This window comes from Hyposmocoma kahamanoa, unplaced genomic scaffold (assembly GCF_003589595.1).
Source record: "Hyposmocoma kahamanoa isolate Upper Pololo Valley unplaced genomic scaffold, ASM358959v1 198, whole genome shotgun sequence".
Lineage (NCBI taxonomy): Eukaryota > Metazoa > Arthropoda > Insecta > Lepidoptera > Cosmopterigidae > Hyposmocoma > Hyposmocoma kahamanoa.
The window spans coordinates 451610-477881 of NW_020653723.1; the positions used below are offsets into that span (position 1 = coordinate 451610).

Below are 26272 nucleotides of genomic sequence, written 5' to 3' on the forward strand. Positions count from 1 at the left end.
TCCGCGCGCTGTTGCCAGTTTTATTCGTCAAATAAACAAACCGTATTTTTTTCGCTCGCATTTTATTGTATTGTAAAAGTATTATTCAATCGTTGTTAAGAGCGTAGTGTTGTTTAGTGACATTGTTTAAAATGGAACAATATAATGTGAAATTATGTATAGGTAAGTGAGTTCCCTCTGAAATCTTCCGCGAGCCGCCTCTGTTAAGGAATATACAAACTTCTAACCTTTTCGTTGCTATTTTTGTTTGCTCTGTATCCATAGATGGTTATTTGTCCTTCCATTTTCAAAGCGCTTCCAGATATTAGAGGTAACTGAAAAAGATTATAACATTAAGTACCACAGATAACTTTCTTTTCTTTTTTCTTGTGATATAAAACCATTGTGCTTGCAGGTCCCCCACACAAAGTATGAGACATACTTGCTCTCATGTCCACTGTGTCCGACCAGATGCACCCGCGAAAACCTGCTAATATGAAGAGGGCCAAAGAAATATAACACTGGATTTTTATAGGTTTTTGCTATTGACTATACAAGAAGAAGATTTAAGTTTTTTTTTTCATTACACTTCCTCCTAAACAGTGTTAGTTGGAGTTGTATTATCTATGGGTGAATAGGTGGCAATTTATTGATAAGCGCCTGGTGGTAAGCGACACGTCTATCCATAGCAGTTGCAGTGCCACTCAGAGCTTATGGAGAGATGGTTTAAGTATTTACTATCGATGCGTCTAAGAATAGTGTCTAAAGAATGTGCTAATTTGTTACACGATAGGACGGACTTTAACCGATCACATAAACTCCTGAAAACAGACTATAATAAAAGTCTAAAACGGATTATTTCAGAATAAAATGACTGACTTGTACATAATTTTTATATGGAGATATTTCTCTTGAAGTAGTACAGAGAACCTGCTAAATTCATAATAAAAATTCACAATTAAACCGAAATTTTCTAATTGCCTAGCGGTTTAACGACATGCCGCCCGCAGCCCCGGCAGTCGCCATCGGGCGGTAGTCGACGTCGGATCTGAGTGATTTTTATTTCCGCCTGTTCTTATTTTATTCATATTAATTTACACGGAGTGGAGTCTGAGATTTGAGCCGGCTCAGTCTAGGAGCAACTTTTGGCGCGAAAGAGTATAGTCATATAAATGAGATCGGTGACCCCCTAACATGCCCAAACCGACCTTTTGGTTCTGAGAGCCATCTTACGTATTGAACAAACAAAAAAGCAATAAAGCAATTTCAACTTTATTGTATAAGCGATACAGTGGAGTGTTGCTTGAAGATGATCAACATATTTTTAAAACCAATACTAAATTTCGTCATTTAACATCCAAGTAAATTGGTCAAGCGGTTTGTTTTGTCGAATGCCAGTTACAATACCCATGGTTCGATTCCACGAGCACTGGTTTCTTATATTTTTAACAGCATTGTTTCACTTTTTTGACGTTGACAAATCACAATATTTGCTCACTAGACAATGCCTAAGGTGGGTGGGTAGATATTATTAATAAAGCGTAGGGTGTGTATGGATAGACCAATAAATCACAAAATCGCTCTGCAATTTGCATACGATCGTGTCTTCTGTGATTACGCGTTGTTCCGCGTTTCGTTCCCATTTATCTATTCAGTTTTAATTACTTTCAAAGTGTTAGTAACTTTGAAAGTTTTCTTTCTTGTTTTAATATACCGCACTTAACGGGATTATTAAAATTAGAAATTAGTTTTCTGTATGAACAAGACTTAGACATTCCGTACACCTATCTATAGGTTAAAAACAAACAAAAAATACAATATATAGTCTTAGCTAAATGATATTTTATTGTTAATGTGACTCGAACCATGCTTGCCTCAACTTGCAAAGTAATCCTTATACCGCTAGGCCACGATGGCCTATTTAAGTAAGAACCATACATTAAAGATCAAATTGGCTTAAAAATTTTCTAACAATGTCATTCACTAAGGAAACGACCATTTACACATTTTTGCGCTCAGAACCAAAAGGTCGACAAAGTCGGTTTTCGGGTCAGGTATCTAGTGTAAAGTATATGACTGTACCGTCTACGTTTGACCCGCCTTCTGAGAGTCTTCCTCCTGGATACGAATTGCCATGGCCGACCTGGACGTCTTTGAATAGGCTTCGGGCTCAGGTTAGTCGGAGCAAGGACAAATTGTTCAGGTGGGGATTTTCGGATGATTCTAACCTGGACTGCTTGTGCGATGCAGTTCAAACGATGGCCCACCTCAAATCGTGTCCTGCGTGCCCTAACACCCTGCACGCTTGAGGCTTTAATGGCGGCTGCTAGTGACGCGGTCAGCGTGGCTGAGTTCTGGGTCACAATAGCATAATGTCTAATACGATAAGAAGAAGAACCGAGTGGATTATTGGACCCCCAACCTCCTGAAATGTAGGCTCATGAGGGGCAATGACATAAGCTGACAAGTCCCAGGTGCCTGTAATTTCACCAGAATATAATTGCTATAACTTACCTTACTAAGTACGCACACATCATTTAGCATATATCGCGTCGGCACGTTGTCGGTACAGTCGAGAACGACGTCGTATTGAGATGTTATTTGTAAAGCGTTAGACGAGGACAACTGTACGTTGAACGGAGTTATAGTTATTCGAGAGTTTATACTGAAACAAATATATTACATTATTACAATAGCATTGTGGCACAAGGGCCCTAAGTGGGTGATTATGACCAGAGTGTCAAATTCTTTAAGACTAAATTTACATTACTGCGGAAAGGAATGGAAGTAGAGTTACAATTCCGGCTTCTTTTATGATGACAAGTGATGGGATGAACAAGTCGTACGCCTGGAGGTAAGCGACCAAGCAAAGCCCTGAAGGGCACTGCTACTGTACCCGTCACCTTGGACATAAAGCACCCTTACTCTTCAAATCCGGAACGCAGTAACAGCACATTACTGCTTGACGGCAGAAACAGTAACTACTAACTCTGTCACAAGGAGCATTACTGCTACTAAAATATAAATAAATAACATACTTTCTAAGCGCCTGCGCCGCAGAGTCTGCCTTGGACATATTTTGGTCTGTCTCGCCGTGCAAGACCTGTCTGTGTATGTTCGTCAGATCCACTGTATCATAGTCGACAATGCCTATTTCACCTGAAATAACACAAAAGATCAGTTAATCTATTATAATTCCCACTGCAGGACTACAGATTACCCATCTCTTCAACTACAAAATTAGTTGTCAGTGTCAAATTTAATGTCAACAATAATAAAAATAAAATACACCAACATTTATATTACATAAATAATATGCCACAAATCGCGTAGTTGAACGTGTCATTACGTTTTTTTTCATCGAAAGAAATAGTTAGGTGCACCACAGTTCATCGCCGAGTTCGAATTTCAAAAACCTTTTCCACGCTAGCGTGGAAAAAATGCTTTTGCGCGAAGATCTCTAAAGAGAAAGAAAACCTTTCCGAGCTAGTAAGGTGAAAATGTATTTTTTGGTCATTTATCCCTTTTGTTTAAATTTTGGACATCTAATTATGATTCACACTGTACTTGCAGTAGAACCATCGTTATTATAGCGTTAAAAAACTATAAACAAAGATTTGCAACAAGCACATAGAGAAATTCGTAAGGTCTACTCGTTCGTTCCGTAGCTCAATTACGAGAGCGTCAAAATTCAATATAATCTTTATTTCATAGGTAAGCATTATTACACTTGAAATCGTCACAATGGTTAAACTCTACCGCTCATTCGTAAGGCAGATTCCCCTGAGAAGAATGAGCAAGAAACTCTAGGGGTTGCTCTTTGTAAACGACATTTGTACGCATTCAACATTTACAATATATTTTGTTGTTTTTGCTTTCAAACATCAGAGACAAACTGGTTACTACCACGGATTTTTGTCATCCAATTACGCAGAAGTTGTATAATAACCTTTAGTCTAAAGTTTTTGTTTCACTGTAGTTTTAAACCTCGTGAATAGAAAATTTTGTATATCAACCGGAATCTTATTATAGAAGCGTATACATTGGCCCCTTAAATGAATTTGTGACTTCGTGAAGACGACTATCAAGAACAGAGTTTATTTTTATTCCTCGTATTAATGTTATGTCTGTCGCTGTTTTTTATAACTGCCTCTGTGGCCGAACGGTTACCATGCCGGACTTTTTTTTTCTTTTTTCTTTTTTTTTTGCCATGCAGAGGTCCTGCGTTCGATTCCCAGGCTGGGAGAAATATGTGTATAGCCTACATTTATTTCTCTCGTGAGTTTGGGTGTAATTTGTGGTTGTCTATGTGTGTGTCCATGGCACCCGCGACACAGGGTTTACCTAGTGCGGGGCTATGTTGAGTGTGTGCGTTATTATTATTATTATAAAGAGATTACTATTCCTCTTAACATAAATTACATTTTCATAGATGTACTGTGACGCTAGTGTAAGAATATTAATTTCCTTAAACTTATCTCTTAAAGATACTCTCGTCAGTGACGAGATGATGTGGTCGCTAGTTCGAGTCCATCCGGATAGAAGGAATTATTTTTTGTGTTCCATCTTTTGTATTAATAATATATCGTATTTGGGTATATTACATTGGTTTTGACTAGTTGTCAGCTTACTGGTGATGGCTATTGACTATTAAGTTTTTTGCGAGTTGCAGTGGTCAATATGGAAATCCCAGAATTGTCTCTGGACCCCGATTCAGAACTCCTCGATATTTGTCACAGCGATAATCATCAGCTTCATCTTCTGTTATTGTATATATCATATACAAATATACGTATTATGTATACAGATAATTTGTATATGTTAGGTTTGTTTGTTATATATTTGATTATACATTTATTATACTTGTGTTATTATTAAATTATTAATAATTTGTCGCATTCGTGAATTTCGTTTTCCTTAAAGGTTGGCAGGTAGAGAATGCTTTTAGCATTAAGTCCGCCTTTTGTACCACTCTGTGTTGTAGTCAATAAAATATAATAAATAAATAAATATTTAACCGAATATTAAAGGCCTAAAATGTAGGAATGCATTAAAATAAATTAATAAAATTGAACAAAATCCAGATTTTATTTAAAACAATAAGAGACTTCCATATTACATTCTTGGTTTGTAAACAATAGGACGTTCGGAAACTTTCATTCAATACCTGTGTTCTGAATAACGTTTGTAGCCTTTGCCGGTCGAGAAGTTCGAGTAATCGTACGGGTGTGACATCATTTCCGTTCGATTCGGGTGTTGTGAATAAAAATGAAAGCAAATCGGTTGACAACCGAGTTATAGTAAGGTTCTGAATCTACCCCCTAGGTCACAAATTGGCCGATGTAGAGATAATATGGTGAAAAGGCGGATATATCATTCCGACTTAAAAACATTGTGCTTGCAGATCCCCCACACAAATTATGTCTCCTAACCTGTTAATGGCAACAGATAGGGGAATAGAAGTTACTGCTTATTGGGCCAAAGAAATATAACACTGGTTTGTTATTGGTTTTTGCTATTGACTAGACAAGAAGAAGATTTAAGTTTTTTTTTCATTACACTTGCTCCTAAACAGTGTTAGTTGGAGTTGTATTATCTTTCTATGGGATGGTATGTGTCTATGTGGCAATCTGTTGAAAAAAAAAAAAATACCCGCCATTTGCAAAAACCGTAAATGTTGTGTGTGTGTGTGTGTGTGTGTGTGTGTGTGTGTGTGTGTGTGTGTGCCTGTGTGTGCCTGTGTGTGCGTGTGCGTGTGCGTGTGCGTGCGTGCGTGCGTGTGTTCCTCGCAAATATGATGAAAAACACGCGGCAGTAAAAAAATACAAGTCAACTTTCGAGTCGATTAAAGCCCTCAGCGTTCGACTTCGGCCTTCTTACAAACTGTCGTTAGTAGTATCTTATTTATCGCTTAATAGACAATTTTTTATTCCTAATTCAAAATTCGAGCACCTTATCGAGATGCGTAATCTGTAACCTACCCACACCAGAGCCAGCAAGATACATGGCAGCTGGGCATCCAAGGCCGCCGGCTCCCACAATGAGGACTTTAGCCGAACATAGCTTCTGTTGTCCTTCGACTCCAATGTCGGGGAGAAGAATTTGGCGACTGTATCTGTGGAGAATAACACATAATGAAAAAATAAATTCTTAAAAAAACTAACAACTACTCATATAGTAACTGCAAAAAATTAGTTATAACCAACAAAAAAAGATCTGCAACAAGCACACAGAGAAATTCGTAGGATCTGGCTGGTATGTTCCGTGCCTCAGTTGGAACAGCGTCAGCCACGTTATGGCGTGGTCACTGGTTCGAGTAAAGCCGCATTGAAGGGATTTTTCTACGTGTTCGATCTTTTTATTATTAATTATAATAAACTAGTAATTTCTCAAAAATTTAATATCATGGTAGTAAAGATAGTGACATTCCATAAAACTTAATATTGTTGACATAGTTCGCAAAATCAGTAAGCTGAAGTGGCTGTGAGTAGGCCAAAATGGCTATCGGCAGGTCATGTTTTGTTTACTTACATTATATTTACGCTATTCTGTACACGTCCTCATAACCAGTTGTAAAATATTTGTGATTTTGTTTACTGGCGGAAAATCGTCGTCAGCTTCCAAAGTACAGCGTTACCCTAGTTTGGGAACTGATTGATGGCCTGTCCGATGTCTTTTTTTTTTGTCAGTTTATGTATAACCATAAATTGTATGTGTTTTTGTCATCTATGGTATTACTGTTGTTATACTGAATAAACTATTATTATTATTATTTACTTTATTCTGCTCAGCTTGTTAGCTGGTTTGAAACGCATTCACGGACTGAAGTCAAGTAAATGCAGTATGGCGTGTACCTACGAGTATGTGGTGGGTGTGCAATAAGACCCTACTTTGTCCTCTTTCATTTGCATGAACTTTCTGATGATGCGGCATTTATTGAAAATTACAGCTTTTTGCAAGGTCATGTAGAGACTTTCTTATTATTATAATTATGTCTGCAGACAGGTTGATGGTCGATGGAACTGACCTGATCAGTGGCAACCACATCAATGAAAACACAGCATAGGACAATACTGGGGAAGGTGGCTGGAAGTGATTGGATGTATGTGGCACTGGGAGATCCAGAAAGAGAGCTATAGAGTTTACTAACAGTAGCCTTGTATAAGAGTTCATACAGGGAAGTACAGCGACAATACCTATTTCTGCCACCGAGCAGTATATGAGACTTGTCAATTTCATATGTCAGGGTGACCTGGACAACCTTTACGGTTTGTAGACAGGACAGGGAAGCACTCCCCATGCTCAATGCCAGTCCATCTAGAGTCCAAGGAGCAACGCACTTTAACTACAGCACTAACGGATCACGGTCCATATAATAAACACCTTTTCAATCAAGGTACTACAACCAGAGTACTATATGATATATCTCACTGCAAAGCTCCGGCATGGCCAACTGCAAGGCGAAGTGCCTTGGAGTGCGGAAGCCGTTCCCCAAAGCCTTGTGTGCCAAAGCCGAAGTGTTCCTCAACTTGACACTGGCGAAATCATCGATTACTTCGATGGGGCGATAACATTTAGAAGGAGTGACACTGTAACTGCATGTGCAGGCGTGTCGCTTACCAAGAGGCACAAGACTGTTCGTCTCATTACTGGGTATCATAAAAAAAAGACTTCATTATGTATTATCTTACCTTTCTATTGCCCATTTTGGAAGCCGATCAAACTGCGCTTTTGCGTTAAAAAACTCCTGGTTTTCCCCAGGTTGGTTGATTCCGTTCACTTGTTGCAGCTAGAATTTAAAAATAAGCTTTTTAAACATATTTATTTATCAATGTATGATGATCTCGGTGATGCAAAGGTTTGCATTATGGGCGCTGGATAAGGAAAGATGTCATGGGTAAGATTCCTGATAGTTGGTAATGGTAGCCAGAATTGAAGTGTCATTACTGTACCTACTGTACCCACTACTTGATTAACATTACATAAATATTGTAACTCTGCATACCTCATGGCATATGCCCCCTCCATATCTTCCATTGCCCTGTGACATCTATTAAGACCTACTCTTCTCCAATAATACTATTAATATACTCTACTATATACAGACTTCAGCAAAGCTTTCGACTGCGTGCTGCACAATATTCTTTGAATAAACGTATGTGTTTATGGCTCCTTGGGAAATTTCTTTGCCCAGTCCAGACAAAACTAATGTCTCATATAACAAATCAATTTTCTGTGTTGTAATTAACAGTCATCAATCAACCCCTAGAACCGTGGTGTCAGGTGTTCCACAGGGATCGCACTTGGGTCCCCTATTATTTAATATCTCAATATAATTATTGGTTTAGGTTTTGATTTATTCATGTTTGCTGATGATCTCTCTTTTTTATAACATCAAGTGACGGGATGAACAACACATCTGTACATAACAGTTGCATTTACACTCAAGAGCCTTAATTCGCAGCCACTCAGAGCTTTAAATTGCAAAGATCTGAGGGGCAATGCCACTGCTCTCGTCACCCGAGCATAAGTTGACAAGTCCCGTGTGCCTATAATATCACCAGCTCCATTACCCTCCAAAACCGGAATGTAGTAATGCTCACATTATTGTTTGGTGGCAGAAATAGTTAAGATGGCAACACTTCATTGGACAAACTCTGTCACAAGGATCTTTACTGCCGCTACTGCTTGTGTGGTGTGGCAGCCGTATTTTGCAGTTTATTTGTTGCAGTTGGAGCAAATAAACAGGTATTTCATGTGGTACCTCGCTTTCTCAATTGGCAAAGCCAAAAAGCTTTACAGATAATGAAAGGCTACATTATTTCAAATTGATTTCACCAATGGAGAAAACTCCATGCTTTTTTAATTTCTTTTTAAAGTAGTGCGTAACCACATAAATTGCCCTCAGTTGCTAGCTCTTCAATTACCATCTCCCGTCGAGACTACCCTGTCTCCGCTGCACACGTCTGTCCCCTGTTAAGAATCCCAGACTGTCCAATCTACTCTACTCAATCAAATCAGTCACCATTGTGATATACACCATATTTTTCTCCACTAAACCACATACCCCATGTTCACTTGGCAAGTACAGCACGCTTGTCCTCAGCAATTCTGCCCATAGAACGGCACAACTGCTGTACAAAGTACGCAAAGTTGTGCCTTTTTTAGTTACGAGGGCAGAATTGTTAAATAAGTAGGTATTTTAGAGTGCTGGTGAAATTACAGGCACATGGGACTTGTCAACTGTCTCAAGGTGACGGGTGCAGTGCCCCTAAGATCTGTGATTTAAAGCTCTGAGTGGCACCGCAACTGTTATGGATAGGCGTGTCGCTTACCACCAGGCGCACGACTTGTTCCCGTCACTTGATACCATAACAAAACCATTTACGTCTTATAGCCGGGGCTAGAAGACGGGCCTCCAGGAAGACAATTAGATTTATTCAATAGCAAAGGATCATTAGAGGGGACTTAACGTGGCCCCGACGTATGGCCTTGTCTATCTTGTAGGTGAAAACATAATAATAGAAATAATAATGTAAAAAACCACTCACCGGAATCCACTTCTTTTTCAACTCTTGTAATTCTTTCTCTTTTAATTGCAAAGTCTTGCGTAGTTGCAATATCTCTTCTTCTAAACTTATAATACGATCCATGGCGCCTTATTCTTACACAATAGTTTGTAAAAACCGTACAAATATCATGAAATTGTAAAATATAACATAGTAAAACATCTATACATACAGAATTTAACACAGAAAATGTTTGGGGTTCCTTTAAATATCCATAAAATTTTCTTTCCCTAAACGAACGTAATGACTTTATTTGTAAGAAATACTAAAAGAGACACTGCACAGTAAGGATAAAAAGTACTTTTGGATATAATGACTATTAAAATATAATTACATATTTTAAAATAAATCGTAAAATACAAAAACCAAACTGTGAACACTCTGCAAATATGCGACTCGCCCTTGCCGCTTTATTATTTTGACGTGTAGTGTTGTGCTTAATTATTAATATAGATATATGTTTAATCGATCGATTTAATCTGATTGCGTTCTGATTTTGCTTATAGGAACACTAGTAGTAATTGTGATTAGTTATTAATTGAAATAAAGTTTTCGTTTAATTAAATACAGTTAAAAACAGAAAATGTTAAGATTACATTAATTGTTCTGAAAAATGAAAAACATTGATTACGTAAAAATAAGAATAATCAAAGTTAAACGAAGTTATGCTATTACAAAACCAATAAACAAAACGCAATGCCAATAAACTTTGCATTTATCTACTTGCTTGCAAATTTTCTTACATTCATTGTTTTGTAAACGTAATATTAAATAATTGTCTATTGTTTTACTACATAACTGACTAACTCTTACCTGCCGAGTGTTTTACTTCAAAAAATCTAGATTATAAGTGGACGCTGTGAGTGAAAATTCAAAGAACAAAACTGTTGTTTGAAGTAACAATAAAGGTCGTATTTCGTAGCACTTTCAAGTGAGAAACAATGTATTGTTCTATTCTAACAGTCAAAAACAACTTCTCGTGTTCGTTATTCACGCCATCTTAGTCGAAGAAAGCGTAAAAAGTAAGTATTTTGTTGTTTTTTTATCAATTAACATTTTTGTTGATATAACCTATAAAGTCTATTTATTATTTGTGTACTCAGTGATTATACGTAGTGTAATAAATTAATATAAATGAGAACTAAAGTAACCCGTGATTACGACCAGCACAACCTGGCCGCTAGGTCAGGGTAATAGGGAGGTGCGTGAATATCTATTAAATCGATTTCGTCGCTTTCACCCCCCTTTTATGTTATCATAATGCAACGGAAAATGTTAAAAATGTATATTAAAAATGATATATTGCTTTGAAGAAATATGTTTGAAACCTTCAATATTGGCCAATAAGATATAGATTGTATAATAAGATTTTTGTATTTGAATTTTTTAGCAGCGGGACATATTAGTTGTGCACCTGGTGTTAATCGACACACCCTCATTTTGAAATAGCTTAGATCTGAGGGGCACTGCCACTGCACCTGCTGCCCAATTTAACAAGTCTCACATGCTTGCAATTACAGCAGAACTCCCTCTCATTATTTAAAAAAAATTATATGAAGTTGAAGGAATTTTTGTAATTTAAAGCTCTCAGTGGCACTGCAACTGTCATGGATACTAGTTCGTCCTATCGCTTGATGTCATAATAAAACAAACTGATTAAGATAATTTCAAGTAAAAGTACAATTTGCTATATTGCAATTCATTATCCATTATTAATTCATTTTGTGAAAACACTGGCTGTGTTACTCCCTCCAATTATTCAAGATTTAGTAACAAATCTTGTTTATTGACTACTAATGGCTGAGTCAATTTGCCATTGGTGTTACCTATGTTAGATATGAAAATAGCACATACAAATATAGCTTTATTTTAAACTTTAGATTTACTTGCTTTGACAATGTCACGATTTTTATATTTAAAAAAATAATATAAGTGCGGATAGAAAAGATGCTACAAGTCACTAAACATTTATTTCTTGCTAAAACCAAATTTTTGCCCAGTAAACATTCATAAAATTCCTTAGATATATAGACTAAGTCACTAAAGCGGCACCATTGGCGGGCTGGGTGGCTGTGGCTGAGTGTGCACGGGAGGCGAGAGACGTCAGCAACAAGTGCAGACTCCTCCCGGAGCTTGTGTCTCGGTTGAGGCCACTTGAACACTCAGTTTGCGCCGATGCCATATAAAATGTATAAAAAATCTTGCCTGTAACTTATGGTTGCTGCTATAAGTGGTCCAATGGGTCGGTGCTCTAAATGTATTTAAAGAAATCATAAATACTATATAAAATAATTTTGTTCTACAATTATGCTACTATAGCATATGAAGTTCCATAAGACACAAGCTACAACCAAGTAGGTCTTACTTACTTTCTCCAAAATTCCCCTGCCCCATTAACATAAATAACCTCTTAACTTTAGTGTTCTCCCCTTAAATAAATCCAAAAATTTATCCACTTAAATAACATATATTTATAAATGTTGTCTTTTGTTTTACATTCTCAAATGAGTACTCCCGTGGTCCAGCTTACCAACACCGGTTAATGTCCTATTAGAGCTTAGCTTAGAATTTTTTTTTTGTTCTGTTTTTTTTCTTTCAACCGTGACATTGGCAAAATCATCATTTCTCATAATGATGGAGCCATAAAAATAAAAACTGAAGTGAACCAAGTAGGTCAATGCAGAGGATATAAAACTGTCTAGTCAGGAAAATCCTTCTGTTCTTTAATGCTGTCAGCCTTGGCTCAGAACTGTAATTAATGATGATCACAATAGATCAGTTAATGGCCGCAGTGATGAGGGGCTGAATGAAGTCACCTTAATAATAATGCTATTAGTATTTTATATTACTTTCTTTGTTTATTGTCTAGACTAGAATAAGGTGATGAAGTAATTTTTAAAAATATGCTTATTAACAAACATTACATTTTCAAAAATTACAGTTACATTTGCAAAAAGTTTAGAAGTAAATTCAATTGTTACTAACACTAATTTTAAGTTACATTGTTACTAACACTATGGAGCCAAGTCCGAAATAAATGTCTTATTATTATTATTATTATTACTATTTCACCCCACAGCATGGAAGGCAGCAGTGGTCGCTTTACGGCCCTAGAAGGCGGAGCCCGAGTTGCTGCTGCGTGCGGCACGCGTAACACGCTTGCCGTTGAGTATGCTGCCTTTATATCAACAAGGCTCATTTATGAGCAAGCCTATACTGTTAGAGGGTGAGTAACAGTTGGTTACTAGCCTATTTTGTACTATAGAATTCCTTATGCAACTTTGCTCACTTTATAGTTCCCTAAGTATTCGCTAGATGGCGATCCCCCTCAGAGAACACATCCACTGCGCTCTTAGGATCATCAACCCAAAAAAGTCCTCATCGACTTTCAGGAATAGGAACTTTCGGCTTTCTCCTGAGTTTGCTGAACACTTCAATGAATGACCTCAGCACTGCGATATACTTTTGTGCGCGGCCGTTGCCTCCTCCATGCACGCTCTGTATAAAGGGTTGTCCATGGTACCTAATGATAAATCGAAAAGGTGTTTATTATATGGACCATCTGGACCAACCTTTTTTATTTTTTATTTTTTATTTTTGACGGGGGGGAAATCTTTATGGATACCCCTGAGCCCAGGGAGACTCAGGGGTTATGTGGGGACTCTCCCTCCGCACTGGAAGGCCTACCCCACTAAAACCCCCCCGGGGTTCCCTCTCGCCGGTTGAGTCGGCGCCGTGGGATCAGTGAACATTCACCATGACATCTGGACCAACCTGAGAAAAAACCGTACGAAGCAACGTTTTGTTTTTCCACAACCACATGGGCTCAAAGTAGAGAATACCCTGTTCTATGAGTACCGGAGCAATGGATTTCACTCCGTGGCACTGACTGGACCAGACCAGAACCAATTTAGAAAAGTTTATTTCCTAAATTGGTCCTACCGGAACCTCCTCCAAAGAAGTTATTAGATGTCTGGTACTTAAAGGGCATCCTGCCCATTCTAACCAACGGTGCACAGATATAGTCTAGTCTAAGTCTGAACTCAAGATCTGCCAGAAGGCGATGGAACGCAGCGTTCTGAGCTTTAAACGTACTGACCGAGTATGCAATATACTAATACATTTGATGACTGACATTGCTGATGTGGGGAGCAAAACACCCTGGCTCAAATGGGAATGGGGGGGACACGTTAGCCGGGAACATTGACACTCCTTAGGGGCCCGAGGATGGAAAGAGACGGTGGGGACGACCGAGAAATACCGAAATACTTTTTAAGTACTGCCACCTTACCTATTTTTGCCGCCAAGCAGTAATGTTAGCATTACTGCGTGCCGGTTTAGAAGGATAAGGGTGCTGGTGAAATTACAGGCACATGGGACTTGTCAATCAATGTCTCAGGGTGACGGGCGCAGTGGCGGTGCCCCTCGGATTTTTGCAATTATGCGGAGGCTTACCATCAGACGTACGACTCGTTCGTCCCGTCACTTGATGTTATAAAAAAAGAGAAGGCGTTGGCGGAACGTTCTTGATGGGAGTGGTGGGCGATCGCCAATGATAGGGAGGACTTTGGGGGAGACCTTAGCCCAGCAGTGGGACATAATAGCTTAATAATAACAAAAAATATATCTTAAACTATTTTTTATGATGCCTGTCTTCCAGCTCCCTTTTCGAAGGCCGTCAGCGGTCGATCCATGTTACAAGAGCAACCCGCGTGCCAGTTGTGGCCCACGAGCTCAAGATCCTCACGGACTTAGCGGTGACGCAGGCGGTGAAATGCGATGACGTTTTCGATTGGGCCGCTGAGTTGGATAAGAAGGAGGTAAAAATAAAAGAATGTGTTGACCTATACTCTAGCCAAAGAAACTCTGGCGAAAGCTAACCCAATAGTTACAAAATCAACAAAGAGCCGTTCATGGACTTTGCTAGTATAATTTTACGATTTGGTTCATGCCTAGTTATCAATATATTTTTGTATATTTTTAGAAGTCGGGAATAAGGAATTTTAAGGAATTTTGTAAAATAAAAACAATGTAGTTTAGAATAAATGCAAGAACATAACGCAATCGATTCAGTTCGACTATAGATTAGGTAATGTTCTTGTGCGTATGTTTACCTGCCTAATGTATTGGTTATTTTATAGTACACACATAAAACATTAAAGCTATAAAATACCTAATCAAATAATCAATTAAACAGTAAAAAAATAAAACACAGTGTGACAAAAATATTTAAATGAAACCTTAGGCATAGCGCCTGCCACGGTTTGCTAGAAGAAGTCGGTTTGATACAGACCGGATCGAAGGATTTTTTTCTAAATATTCAATCTTTGTAGGAAATGAAACTATTTTTCCGGATTTAAATCGCGTATATTTGTTTTTTCAAACAAACCGACGTTTCGGACCCTTTACAGGTCCCATGGTCACGGAATAAACTAAAACATATTAATTAGTACTGCAGTCTTATGTCTGTTTGGGATTTTTCATTAGAGGAAATACTGGATCCCAAACTGGTGGTACGGAGAAACCATCTTCCCTGTTGAAATTAGGATGTTTTTTAATTTCAATGGCCTCTCGCAGCATCCTGGGCAGATAACGGACTTCTTTTGCAAGGACCTGGGGTTTGTCAAACTTCATTGAATGTGTAGGTTTATCACTGTAATCCGGAAAAATAGTTTCATTTCCTATGTGTAACAATCGCGAAAACCTAAGAACTCGATATTCAATCTTTGTATTCAATAATTAAAATTGTACAATTTTATTTTACATTAATATCCGATTCTGGACTAAACTCGAATGTATAGTCTCTCCCTTCAATAAAAAAACACATTTTCCCTTCAAGTAAAAAAATCTTCAGGGGCTACGTAGTTTAGCAGCGATCCTTGTGAAAGAGTTCGTCCACGGAAGTACTGCCACCTTACCTATTTCTGCCGCCAAGCAGTAATGTCAGCATTACTGTGTTCCGGTCTTGAAGGGTAAGGGTGCTGGTGAAATTACAGGCACATGCGACTTGTCAACTTATGTCTCAGGGCGCAATTGCAGTGCCCCCTCTGGTTTTTGCGATTTAAGCACCAGGTGCACGACTTGTTCTTGACAGTGAGTTCCCTATCTCTAGCCACAAGTAATAAGCTTTGTTTTTCGTGGTACCAGGTGTTAGTCTGCACATCATCAGTCCTCAGGCAGATCCTTGAAGACGACATCTTAAGCATGGTCACCATCAATGTCCTTGTACTGGACAGCTGCCATCTTGTTTGGAAAGATGAGAATTTACGATATGTAAGTAATTAATACGATGACCTTGTAATAGATACTGCAAGGACCGCGATCTGTATGAACACCAAGCGTGACACATTTTGTACCTCTGGTGACGTCGCAAATTAAATCGATGACGCGGACGCAGCACGATTTTAGAATAATGTTTTTTTCAAGTATTTGTTGATTATAAGAAGCCGTGAAATATTACGATTAAGTCCTATATTATTACGTGTTTTCAAAAAAAAACCATTGCTCCGGAAAACTAAAAAAAATTTTTTTTAAATTGATTTTAAAATAAATTATGCGTTTACTGATTACAAAATTGGTTACCTGTGGATGGAAACGTAGTTGTTTACTCATCTTCTCACAGCTGTGGTGTTTTTGCAACTTCTAATGGCACAATTAGGCATTTTTCGCGTTTTCGACAGATGTTTAACTGCGATAACGGCCGCGAGCGTTCTGAAGAGCAGCAGCGGCAACTAAGCATTAGACACGCGAAGTAGGTACACGTCGGCGTCTTAGATAGTCTGTGAACAATGGAATTCGCTGTGGAAGCACTGTCCTGAAAACCAAAGCAGGAGGCAATTTTAAAAAGTACACACAATAGCAGATATTTTTGGATCCAACTTATGTCTACGTTTTTTTTTTTCAGATAATGAAAATGTATAAACAATGCGACGAAAATAACCGCCCAAGAATTCTCGCGTTAACCTATCCTCTTTTCAATTCGATTAAGAAAGAAGATTCTACCAAACCAGAAACTCCGGTAGCCGAAAATACAACCAAACATGACAATGACAACATCGAACCGCCTGATTTGGTAGAAAACGATACGGAAAGTTTATCAAATGCGGTAGAAATCGCTGAGATAACAAAAATAGTTGAAATTGAAATTAATGCACCAAAAATAATAGAAATTGCAGTTTCAAATGTACCAAAGATTGTAGAAATTGACGACTCTGAAATGGGAACTTTGGAATCAAACGATACCATAGACAGTGAAAGTGTTTTGGCTGAAGAAGACAGCACAGAAATCCAAGGTAAGCATGAACCACTAATGACTGGTCACTCGACCGAATAATCTCGAGAGATAGGGTATTCCGGAGAGATGACGGGCTCGCCGGCAAGACTAGGGTACAGCAGACTTCCAGGCCAAGTCCTCCGCCAGTGATACGCCTTCACGGGTGTCTCTGGCGGACCCGGACTTGGGTATGGACTCCCTGAGCTTTGTGGTTAGCTGTAGGGATGAACACGTTCGTCTGCCGCGGTAGCATATGGCTGGGACGTTCATTCCGCGCGCAGCTAGCGCGTCTTAGTGGCGGTCTAGACAAGGGCTTAAAGGCGAGGATGACTAGATGTCCTCCGGTCCGCCCATTCGCTTAGGTTATTGGGAACTGGAGAGACGCCGTTTTTCGGCATCGGAAAGTGAGCGTGGCTTACAGCTCCGCTATCAAAGAGGAGATTTGGTAGTGGACTTTAGAGTCTACGGCTTAGCGGTGGCAACCGCAACGGTAAGTGAGCGTGCCTACAACACCGGAACCTTTCTGGGAAATAGGGAGGGTACTGTACGTGCACCCGGGGCGGCTAACCCGATGCACTAGCCTCTTGAGAACCGGATGAAGTCATTGACAACGGTCTGTGACAACTCTGTTCACAGGCTGATCTGGGATCAGAACCTGAACTTGTAGGGTTCCTGTGCGGGCACAGGTTATAGTGCCCTTTTTGTATACCTTAAGGGTCCGTATGGAGGGTCACTATAATTAAAACTAATGTAGAAAGATATAGAGCTGTTCATTCGACCTGTAGCTCAACTGGTAGAGTGGTTGCCCTAGAATGGCAAAACAGACACAAGTTCGTATCCTGTCAGATCGAAGGAATTTTTCTTTAAGTTCTATCTTTGTATTAATAATTGTAACAAACTAGTGCCGTAATTTCGCAAAAGTAAATCGATACCTACAATGAACATTACACCAATGAAATTTTTTTTGTCATCTCTGTTTTTGTATTGCTTGTATTTTCATAAAATTCAGGGAGCATATTATTACATTAAAAACAGAAAATGACTAAAAATTAAGCTTAGTCTTCATAGGATTTATAGATTAATGAATTCATGGTATACCTTGTGAAATTTCAAACCAATAATTATACTATATATTTTTAACCACGTAAGAAAAAGCAATGGGAGTGCCTTAGGCCTCGATTACTATCGGGACCGATGTCGCCAAAACTCACACATTCTTTTGAAACACTATAACATTTTGATATTGATCGGTTGTAGTTTGAAATTTAAAAAGAAGTAACAAATTCTTTCTAACATAATTCAAACATTACCGTGTTGGCATATCGTTAGAAGTTCAATTCCTATTATTGCAAGATGCGACTTTTTTATTTTATATTGAAAGAAGGATGGCGAAAGCTGACCCATTAATAATTAATACTCAATATATTTATTGCATTCATATGGTACACATGTCTTAAATTTAAAATAATGCAACACATATGAGCCCTTTATTAGGGATAACAATAACAGCAGAGGTAGGCGGAGGTTTCAATTATTAATTAAAATTGTTATTTATAAAGTGGAACAGCAATATTAGGACAATTGAAAAAAATGTGTTCCAAGGTACCGTCTTCTAGGCCGCACTCGCACAGAGAGTGATCTCGAACTCTGATTTTATGCAAAAATACAGGGGTGCAAACATGGCCTAAGCGCAAACGAATAATAGTGGAAGTGATGTTTTTAGGCAAATCGCGACGTTTAAAAAACCAGGGTTTAGTGGGTAGATTTGGTTGGAGGTTACCATAGTGTCTACCAACAGTTTGTCGTGATTCCTGCCAAAGGACCGACCAGGAGGCTAGCATTTGGGGTTTGGTCATGGCGAGCAGATCTCTGGGAAAGCACTTACAGTATTTGCATTTGTCACATTGAGATTGAAAACAAAATGACAAAATGTCCTATTAGAGCTTAGCGAAATTTTTTTTTTGTTTCGTTTTTTTTCTTTCAACTGTGACATTGGCAAAATCATCAGTTCTCATATTGATGGAGCCATAAAAATAAAAAAGTGAAGTGACAATTTGTCGCAGATTTCTGCCATTTGGGCAAATTTAATTTTTATTCAATTTCATTGCGGCAGAACATATTAACGTTGTATTAAATGTGACAAAGTTTGGTAGATTTGGGAATATTCAGCAAGTTCTTTATTATTTTTGGGAACAAACTGAAAACTTGTTGTTTTCTGCTACTGCGAACAAACATTATGAGCGGAATACGGAACAATGTTATAAACATAACTATATCAACTTTATAACCCCGGCTTCTACAGGCTGTACTCAATTAGCTTTTATGATGCTTTGATAATATCAAATGTAAATCACAAGTATTGATAGGTCTCTTTAATGCATGTCGTCAAAAACACTGGGTCACAAGATACATGGGATGTCACCATCTTTCTTTCAATCAATGTGCTGCCATCTAGCGGTCAATAGTTGAACGACGGCCAATGCGAGATGTTTACGTAGTTCTCTAAAAAAGAAACGACCATATTGCAGCGCTGTAAGGTTTGTTTTCGTTTCTTGTAACAAAAAAATTATTAACGATAAACAGAAAATTGAAATGTAACTAAAATTAAATTGTGGTGGTCCACCATCGATAATACTACAAGTGCGACTATAATTTTTGCACCCCAAAGTAGCAAAATCAGGAATTGTTCTACGATTTTCGAGGTTTTGCGCGAGATAATTGACACAACCATAAACTACAAAGCGAAAATGGCGGGCTGAGCTCAAGTATGTGAAACTCCGCGTACTGTTAGCACACGTACGTCTACTGCATTTATGTTCTGTGTTTTCGACAGACGCAAATCCTCAAGATGACACGGATACCACAAGAGACGAAGAAATAGACGAAGATGTTGAAAAAATTGGCGAATACGAGAACTACGATGATTTCGATATGTATGAAAAGCTGGAGTGGAAGATTGAACAGCTGGAGCAAGAGTTGTGCTGCCAGATGGATTTGGCTGAAGATATTGATGGTGGGAAACGGTTAGTGGCATCTATGCTTAAGTTAAATAAATGGACTTGTGAATATCTCTTTTTAAGGGCGCGTTCCTATTTGTCGTGACGAGAGATAGTCGTGCAGTTTAAAGTGTCGTGGTTTGTATATTTAAATGAAGTTGTTCATCCATTGAACAACACGATTAACTGTCGTTTACGACTTTTTTGACGTTACGACGACAGACTGTGTCACTGGAAAGAGCGAGAACGTCAGTTCATGAATAAAACGCCATTATACAAATTTGACGACATATAATCGTAGCTTCAAATGATTCTGTCGTGCAAACGACAAAGCGGCTAATTGTTATCACAATCTAGTGGGAACAGCTGGACACGACTGTCGTTCAACGATGAAATAAACTTCCACGACAGAATCGTTTGACGCACAGCCGACTGCGCCGAGAACGAGAGGGAAGAGCTGGGAGCAGAACACGTGCAGACAACGATAAATAAAACGTGTCGATAATTTCTAGCGCTCCTATTGTCTTTATAGTCTGTCGTCGTAACGTCAAAAAAATCGTGAACGACTATTAATCGTGTTGTACTGTATGTGAACAACTTTATTTAAATATACAAGACACGACACTTAAAACTGCACGACTATCTGTCGTCACGACATAATATGAACGCGCCCTTATGTCGCACTGCACACGACATAATTTCAACAAGATTTTTCTGACGATATTCTATAGTAAGTTAATACTAAAAAGTGCCTACTAAATTATTCAATTGTTATTATATGAAAAGATAATAAAAAATAAAAACTATTTCATTGATAATTGAAATGAATAGACAAGCCATTTGGCACGTTTTTCAAATGTCTGCACACATCTGCAAAGCAATTTAACGATGTATGTGAAGCTCTCAATCCGGCCTGAGTGGGAACTGTATCCCAAGCCCTCTCACAATGAGAGGGAGTACCCCAAGCCCTCTTACAGTGAGAGGGAGCAGTGGGACAATATATAGTCGTAACTATTATTGTTTTTATTAAGCGGACTTTTGGATTACCGAACTCCGCAGTTCTCACCCCATGATATAAAAAATATCAACCTGTATACAATCTTTTTCAGCCTCTCGGCAACAATATCAAAACCTAAGGAGATGATAATCGAGTACCGTAAGCCGTTGACAGTTGAACAACAAGACGAAGACTGTGCCCATCTGTTCGAATACATGCGAAAAACGGCGAGCGATGCCTTGACGTTTCTACGAGACCACCGGTAACGTGTGACCATTAAGAGTACTTACAGTGGGGTCAGGCCTGATGGTAAACTACACCCCTGTCCATGACAGTTACAGTGCCACTCAGAGTTTTAATTTGCAAAGATCCGAGGGGTACTGCCTGTCACCCTGATACGTATGTTGACAAGTCCCATGGCCCCTTCAAAACCAGAACACAGTAATGCTGACATTACTGCTTGGTGGCAGTACTACCCTGGACGAACTCTTTCACAAGGAGCTCTACTGCTACTAAAAAGTTTTGTCTGAGTATTGCCCTTAGAGTTATCGTTATTCAGGTATTCATTATAGGAAATTCCTTCATTTGAGATCAGAAATTTGGTTTGATTGTCTGGCTTTTTTTTCCCTAAATGATTCTCTTTGGAATATTTAAAAAAAAGGAAACTTGCAGTGAGACTCGAGATACAACAAGGCTATAAGTATCTCATTTCCACTACATCGGGAAGAATGCCTTATAGAGCCTTATACTACCTTCGTACGGTGGCGTGCAGACGCTTCGCCCTCCTCTGGACCTCGGCCTAGTGCCTCGACACTTATGACTTTATTTAAAAAAATTAAAATAGTTCGACAACTGTGCCGTCGACAGTTGGCACGCGTGTGATGCTAACTAACCACTTCTACTGTAGGAAGTGAGACTATTTTTCCGGATTTAAATCGCGTATATTTGTTTTTTCAAACAAACCTTCTTCTGTATTTATTGTTCTGTGATAATGTCGATCGCTTGTTCAAGTAACGAATATGTTACAGGTATGATCCAACCGAAATATACGGTGAAGACATGTATGATGAATTCAAAAATATACCAGACCCAACAATTGACCCGAAATATATATTCGGTCAATTCCTTTACGTTTTGGATCAACTTGGTAAGTTCATTGTTTTATATAAATAAATTTTCCAAGTAGAAATAAATTTTTTACAGATCCGTGCCCAGCAGTGGGCTGTATAAATCGCGATTTCAAAATTTTTTTTAAGTAAACCAACTAATATTACATTAAAAATAATCTAGGATGATCACTTTGACAGTTCATAAAAATCTGCACAATATAACCTTGTAACGACGTGCACTAATTTACTTATTTAATAAACTATTTTTATAAGGCTCGCTTTTAATAATAATAGTAAGCATTTATTTCAGTCAACAAATCCATAGAATTACAATAATGTTAAATTAGAATTAAATATTACACATAACTTCTTACATACAATAAATAGGTATACTTAATTATTAATAATGGGAATCCAATATCGCAGCATGGACGAGTCGCAACTACGAGCTATAGCAGCTATAATGTTATTAGTACTATCTAGCACTCTCTGTCTAAGGGAAGAAACCCTCTTTCTATGCACTTTTTTTTTTGTTTGGGCTATTGTGTGTTTTATTGACAGAAAAATAGCCATGCCTGTGCAATGTTACATTCGGTTGATTTTCGCTTTTGCTAATGCCACATCCTTTAATGCGACGCATTTTTATTAATACCTAATTGTTCTCACTGTCAATGTTTTTGTCTATTTTATTACTATCCATAAAAATAATTCAATAAAACACTTGGAAATACATTTGTTTTGACATTTGATGTACTTCCCTTTGACAATCGTATCAAGTAGCTCATTTACTACGAAATGAACACAGTTGGCATTTAGCCTTACGTATTTTCGATTCCCATGTTTGGCACAAACCAATTTAATGCTATCTCTTTTGGCTTACGACGGCACGAAGTAGTTAAACAAAGACATTAACATTTTTATGTCGAAATGCATCATATACATATAACGTCGGATTTATGTATGTCAACATAACATGTCCTTTGGTTTCCAGTCTAAGGTATAGACGTAACTGGTTTATGCTATACCATCTCAGTCAATCGTGACCCGAAACGTTGGTTTGCTTGAAAAAACAAATATACTCGATTATGGGAATATGATTATGAAATAAGAATGAAATGCTGAACAATTCAAATTTTTTGAATATTCCTTTGTGTCAAGATATTTTTTTTATGATACTATGTGATAGGACTAACAAGTCGTGTGCTTGATGGTAAACGACTCGTCTATCCGTAACAGTTGCAGTGCCACTCATAACTTTAAATCGCAAAGATCTGAGGTACACTGCCTCTGCGGCCATCACTCTGAGACATAAGCTGACAAGTCCCATGTGCCTGTAATTTCACCAGCACCCTTACCCTTCCAACTTCACTTGAGCTGGAAGTCAGATATAAATAAGTTAAATACTAAACTTAGTAAATACGTATATGTCCTGAAAAATCTGACGAGAATAACGTCACAAAAAACTGCTCTTTATGCTTATCACGCCTATGTAGCCTCTAGTTTGCGATATGGTCTGCTGCTTGGGGGGAACACTGCTGCAACACATATTACACCACTGTTTAAAACCCAGAAGAAATGTGTCAGGGCCATGTTTGGTGTGGGCCAGCGAGAAGGCTGTGTACCCTATTTTAGAAAACTAAAGATTTTAACCCTACCATCTATGTATATTTACGAGGCCTGCGTTTATATAAAACAAAATCCAGGCAACTTTAATCTAGTGAAAACCAGACATCCCAGGAAAACAAGGAACAAAATAGAAATACGGCCAAAACAACGCCCCACCTTGGAATTTTACAATAGAACGATGTTTATATTGGCACCTAAATTATTTAATAAAATACCAGATGCAGTTAAAGAACTAAATTGTAGGCAATTTAAAATAAAATTACATAATTTGTTAGTTACACAATGCTACTACAATATAAATGATTTTTTAATAGATAACATAAAATGTAAAATTTAACCACTGTGCGTGATTGAAATAAGAATTGTGTAAAATATTCGCATGCCAAGTTTTGGTGAAATGTACGATCTAATAATAATGTACTATAACACCATTGTAAACTACATTTTACAGCGAATAAATATCTTGTATTCTTGTATCCAAACCGGAAAGCAGTAATGCTAACATTGCTCGGCGGTTTATGAACTTTTTCACAAGGAGCTCTGTAGCTACAAAATGCATTATATTTAATTCCGATTTCTTTCAATGTCGATGTTAATTTAATTGCAACTCTATTCATTTAAATACAACCGTTACTATATAATATTTTCAATTTTGTATTCAGCAAAATGTCCTGGTGTATCCTGTAAATTTGTGTTTTGGTTTGATTGCCTTTAAAATAAATAACATATGAAAGGTAACGTTAATTTGTTTCAGGTCCCTATGGAGCCGATAAAGCAGCTTTCTCTTTACTGACAAAACTCGAAAAACTGAAAATTAAAGTACCATACGAGCGTCACTTTCTTCTATTGTGCGTTTGCACGTCGGTGTTTGTGAAAATACGTTGTTACGCCGACTTAGTATTCTCAAAATACGAGTCTGATTGGGATAAAATTAGAATATTTAGTACACCAAAGGTATTGCGTTTCGCCGAAATATTAGAACAGTTCCAACCACCCGATCAGAGTTTAAAAAACACAAACAAAGACAATAATAAAGCGACGAGTGATACTAAAGTTTGTAATGATAGTACTCGAGACACAAATGAAAACAGTGCAGCTACTAATGAAAATAATAGAATTATTGATGAAAACAGTGTAAACATTAATGAAAATAGCCAGGCTAATCATGCACCGAAAACCAAGATTAACGAAAATTCTATTAATGATGGAATAGATACTAGTGCTAATGAAAATATAAGTAATATTAAACAGTCCAAAGAGGACACCTGTACAGAAGATACAAAATCAAAAACGAATAAAATGTTAGAAGCTATAGAAAAATGCGATTTCATATCGTTAAGCAACAGAATTGAAGACAGAGTTCATATTATTGAATCAAATTTAAAAGAAATTAATTTAAATCAGGAATGCAATAAAAATAACGACAATATTGAAAATAAATATAAAATATGCAACGATAATGCGAATGAAATTGGAAACAAAATAATTAACAACATGATTGATAATTCACAAAATAAGATTAACGAAAATACAATTAATGATTCAGAACATAAGATTAATGATAATGAAAACAGAGTTAATGATAAGGGAATATTTTCTCGTCGTTCTGGCCACCGTACTAGGGGTAGAGGGAGGGTGCAAAGGAGTAACGCAGCAAGGGCGCAACAATTGCAACAGAATCCAGACGCGTTGTGCGGAATTGTCTTTATGAAGGAGGCGTTGATGGCAAAGATTATGTTTATGTTGATTGTGGTAAGTTGTTCAGGAGAGCCCGAGGCAGTCTTACGCGCGCATCGTTGCCACAATAGAACACCCATTTTGATAATATTTTTTTATCATTTGCACGTGTCTTAGTGACTGAAAAATAAACAACAGATTTGGCTACAGTAGCCTCAACAGCATGGCCGCTATGAACTGTCATAATCTAGCCGCCCCTGATGCGAAACCCTTTACGCATTAATAGATACAGGCGTTACTTTGTGGAAGTCCATGTTAATGAAAATGGAAGTAAATTGATTTGCAAAATAACTCTTTTCTCTGCCGCACGGTTGACAAATGGAACTCCCTTCCGGCACATGTCTTCCCTCCCTCTTATGATATGGGGTCCTTCAAACGAGGCGTGAAGAGGCATATTGTAGGCAGGCAGGGTGGAGGTGGCTAGTGCAGTGAGGATTTCATCGCTGCACTAGGTTCCTTCGCGTTTGGATACCACTTTCCACTTAACATCAGGTGGAGTGGAGTCATTTGCCTGTCATGTATAAAAAAAAAAAAAAATCTGCGTTTATGTTGTATATTTTTTCATACAGTTAATTTTTCCATCCATTCTCCGCATAAAATTTATAAAGTAAATAACACAATCACAGACAATAACACTACAGTCACAGACACCACCACCAAAAATATACCCGACACGTATTACGCCTCTCCGCGAAGCATCCTCAGGGACTGTTGATTGCTCAACATTATATTTTTTCGGCCGAGCATCACTTGACGACGTAAACATGACGACTTTACCTTCACTGGCTTCGCGGAGTAGCAAATAAATTTACTTCCATTTACATATTACTAATATATCACATTATTATTAGAGGAGTGTTTATGTATTATATATATAAAATACATAAATATATATATGTGTGTGTACTTCATCAGCATAATTATTATATACAATATAATGACCATGTACTCACAATATATTTATGATATAATAGTTTATGCGCGTC

At 37.9% G+C, this 26272-nt stretch overlaps 2 protein-coding genes across 2 annotated transcripts in view; one reads left to right on the top strand and one right to left on the bottom strand.

Annotated features, from left to right (window-relative positions):
- LOC113226735 overlaps nucleotides 1-9632 on the bottom strand; it is a 26022-nt gene extending 16390 nt beyond the window's left edge. Inside the window, exons 1-6 of the mRNA XM_026459459.1 lie at nucleotides 9531-9632; nucleotides 7671-7768; nucleotides 5961-6094; nucleotides 3018-3138; nucleotides 2494-2644; nucleotides 228-314 (exon numbers count right to left, since the gene is read on the bottom strand). Coding sequence (XP_026315244.1) covers nucleotides 228-314; nucleotides 2494-2644; nucleotides 3018-3138; nucleotides 5961-6094; nucleotides 7671-7768; nucleotides 9531-9632 — 693 coding nt within the window. The remainder of the gene's footprint in view (nucleotides 1-227; nucleotides 315-2493; nucleotides 2645-3017; nucleotides 3139-5960; nucleotides 6095-7670; nucleotides 7769-9530) is intronic.
- Nucleotides 9633-10445: 813 nt separating this feature from the next.
- The window catches only part of LOC113226736 (endoribonuclease Dcr-1-like), a 35519-nt gene continuing 19692 nt past the window's right edge, over nucleotides 10446-26272 (top strand). Inside the window, exons 1-10 of the mRNA XM_026459460.1 lie at nucleotides 10446-10570; nucleotides 12628-12774; nucleotides 14209-14368; nucleotides 15696-15821; nucleotides 16453-16840; nucleotides 19655-19844; nucleotides 20927-21076; nucleotides 21843-21961; nucleotides 24304-24947; nucleotides 25068-25301. Of these exons, the coding sequence (XP_026315245.1) occupies nucleotides 12629-12774; nucleotides 14209-14368; nucleotides 15696-15821; nucleotides 16453-16840; nucleotides 19655-19844; nucleotides 20927-21076; nucleotides 21843-21961; nucleotides 24304-24947; nucleotides 25068-25301 (2157 nt within the window). The 5' untranslated portion in view covers nucleotides 10446-10570; nucleotide 12628. The remainder of the gene's footprint in view (nucleotides 10571-12627; nucleotides 12775-14208; nucleotides 14369-15695; nucleotides 15822-16452; nucleotides 16841-19654; nucleotides 19845-20926; nucleotides 21077-21842; nucleotides 21962-24303; nucleotides 24948-25067; nucleotides 25302-26272) is intronic.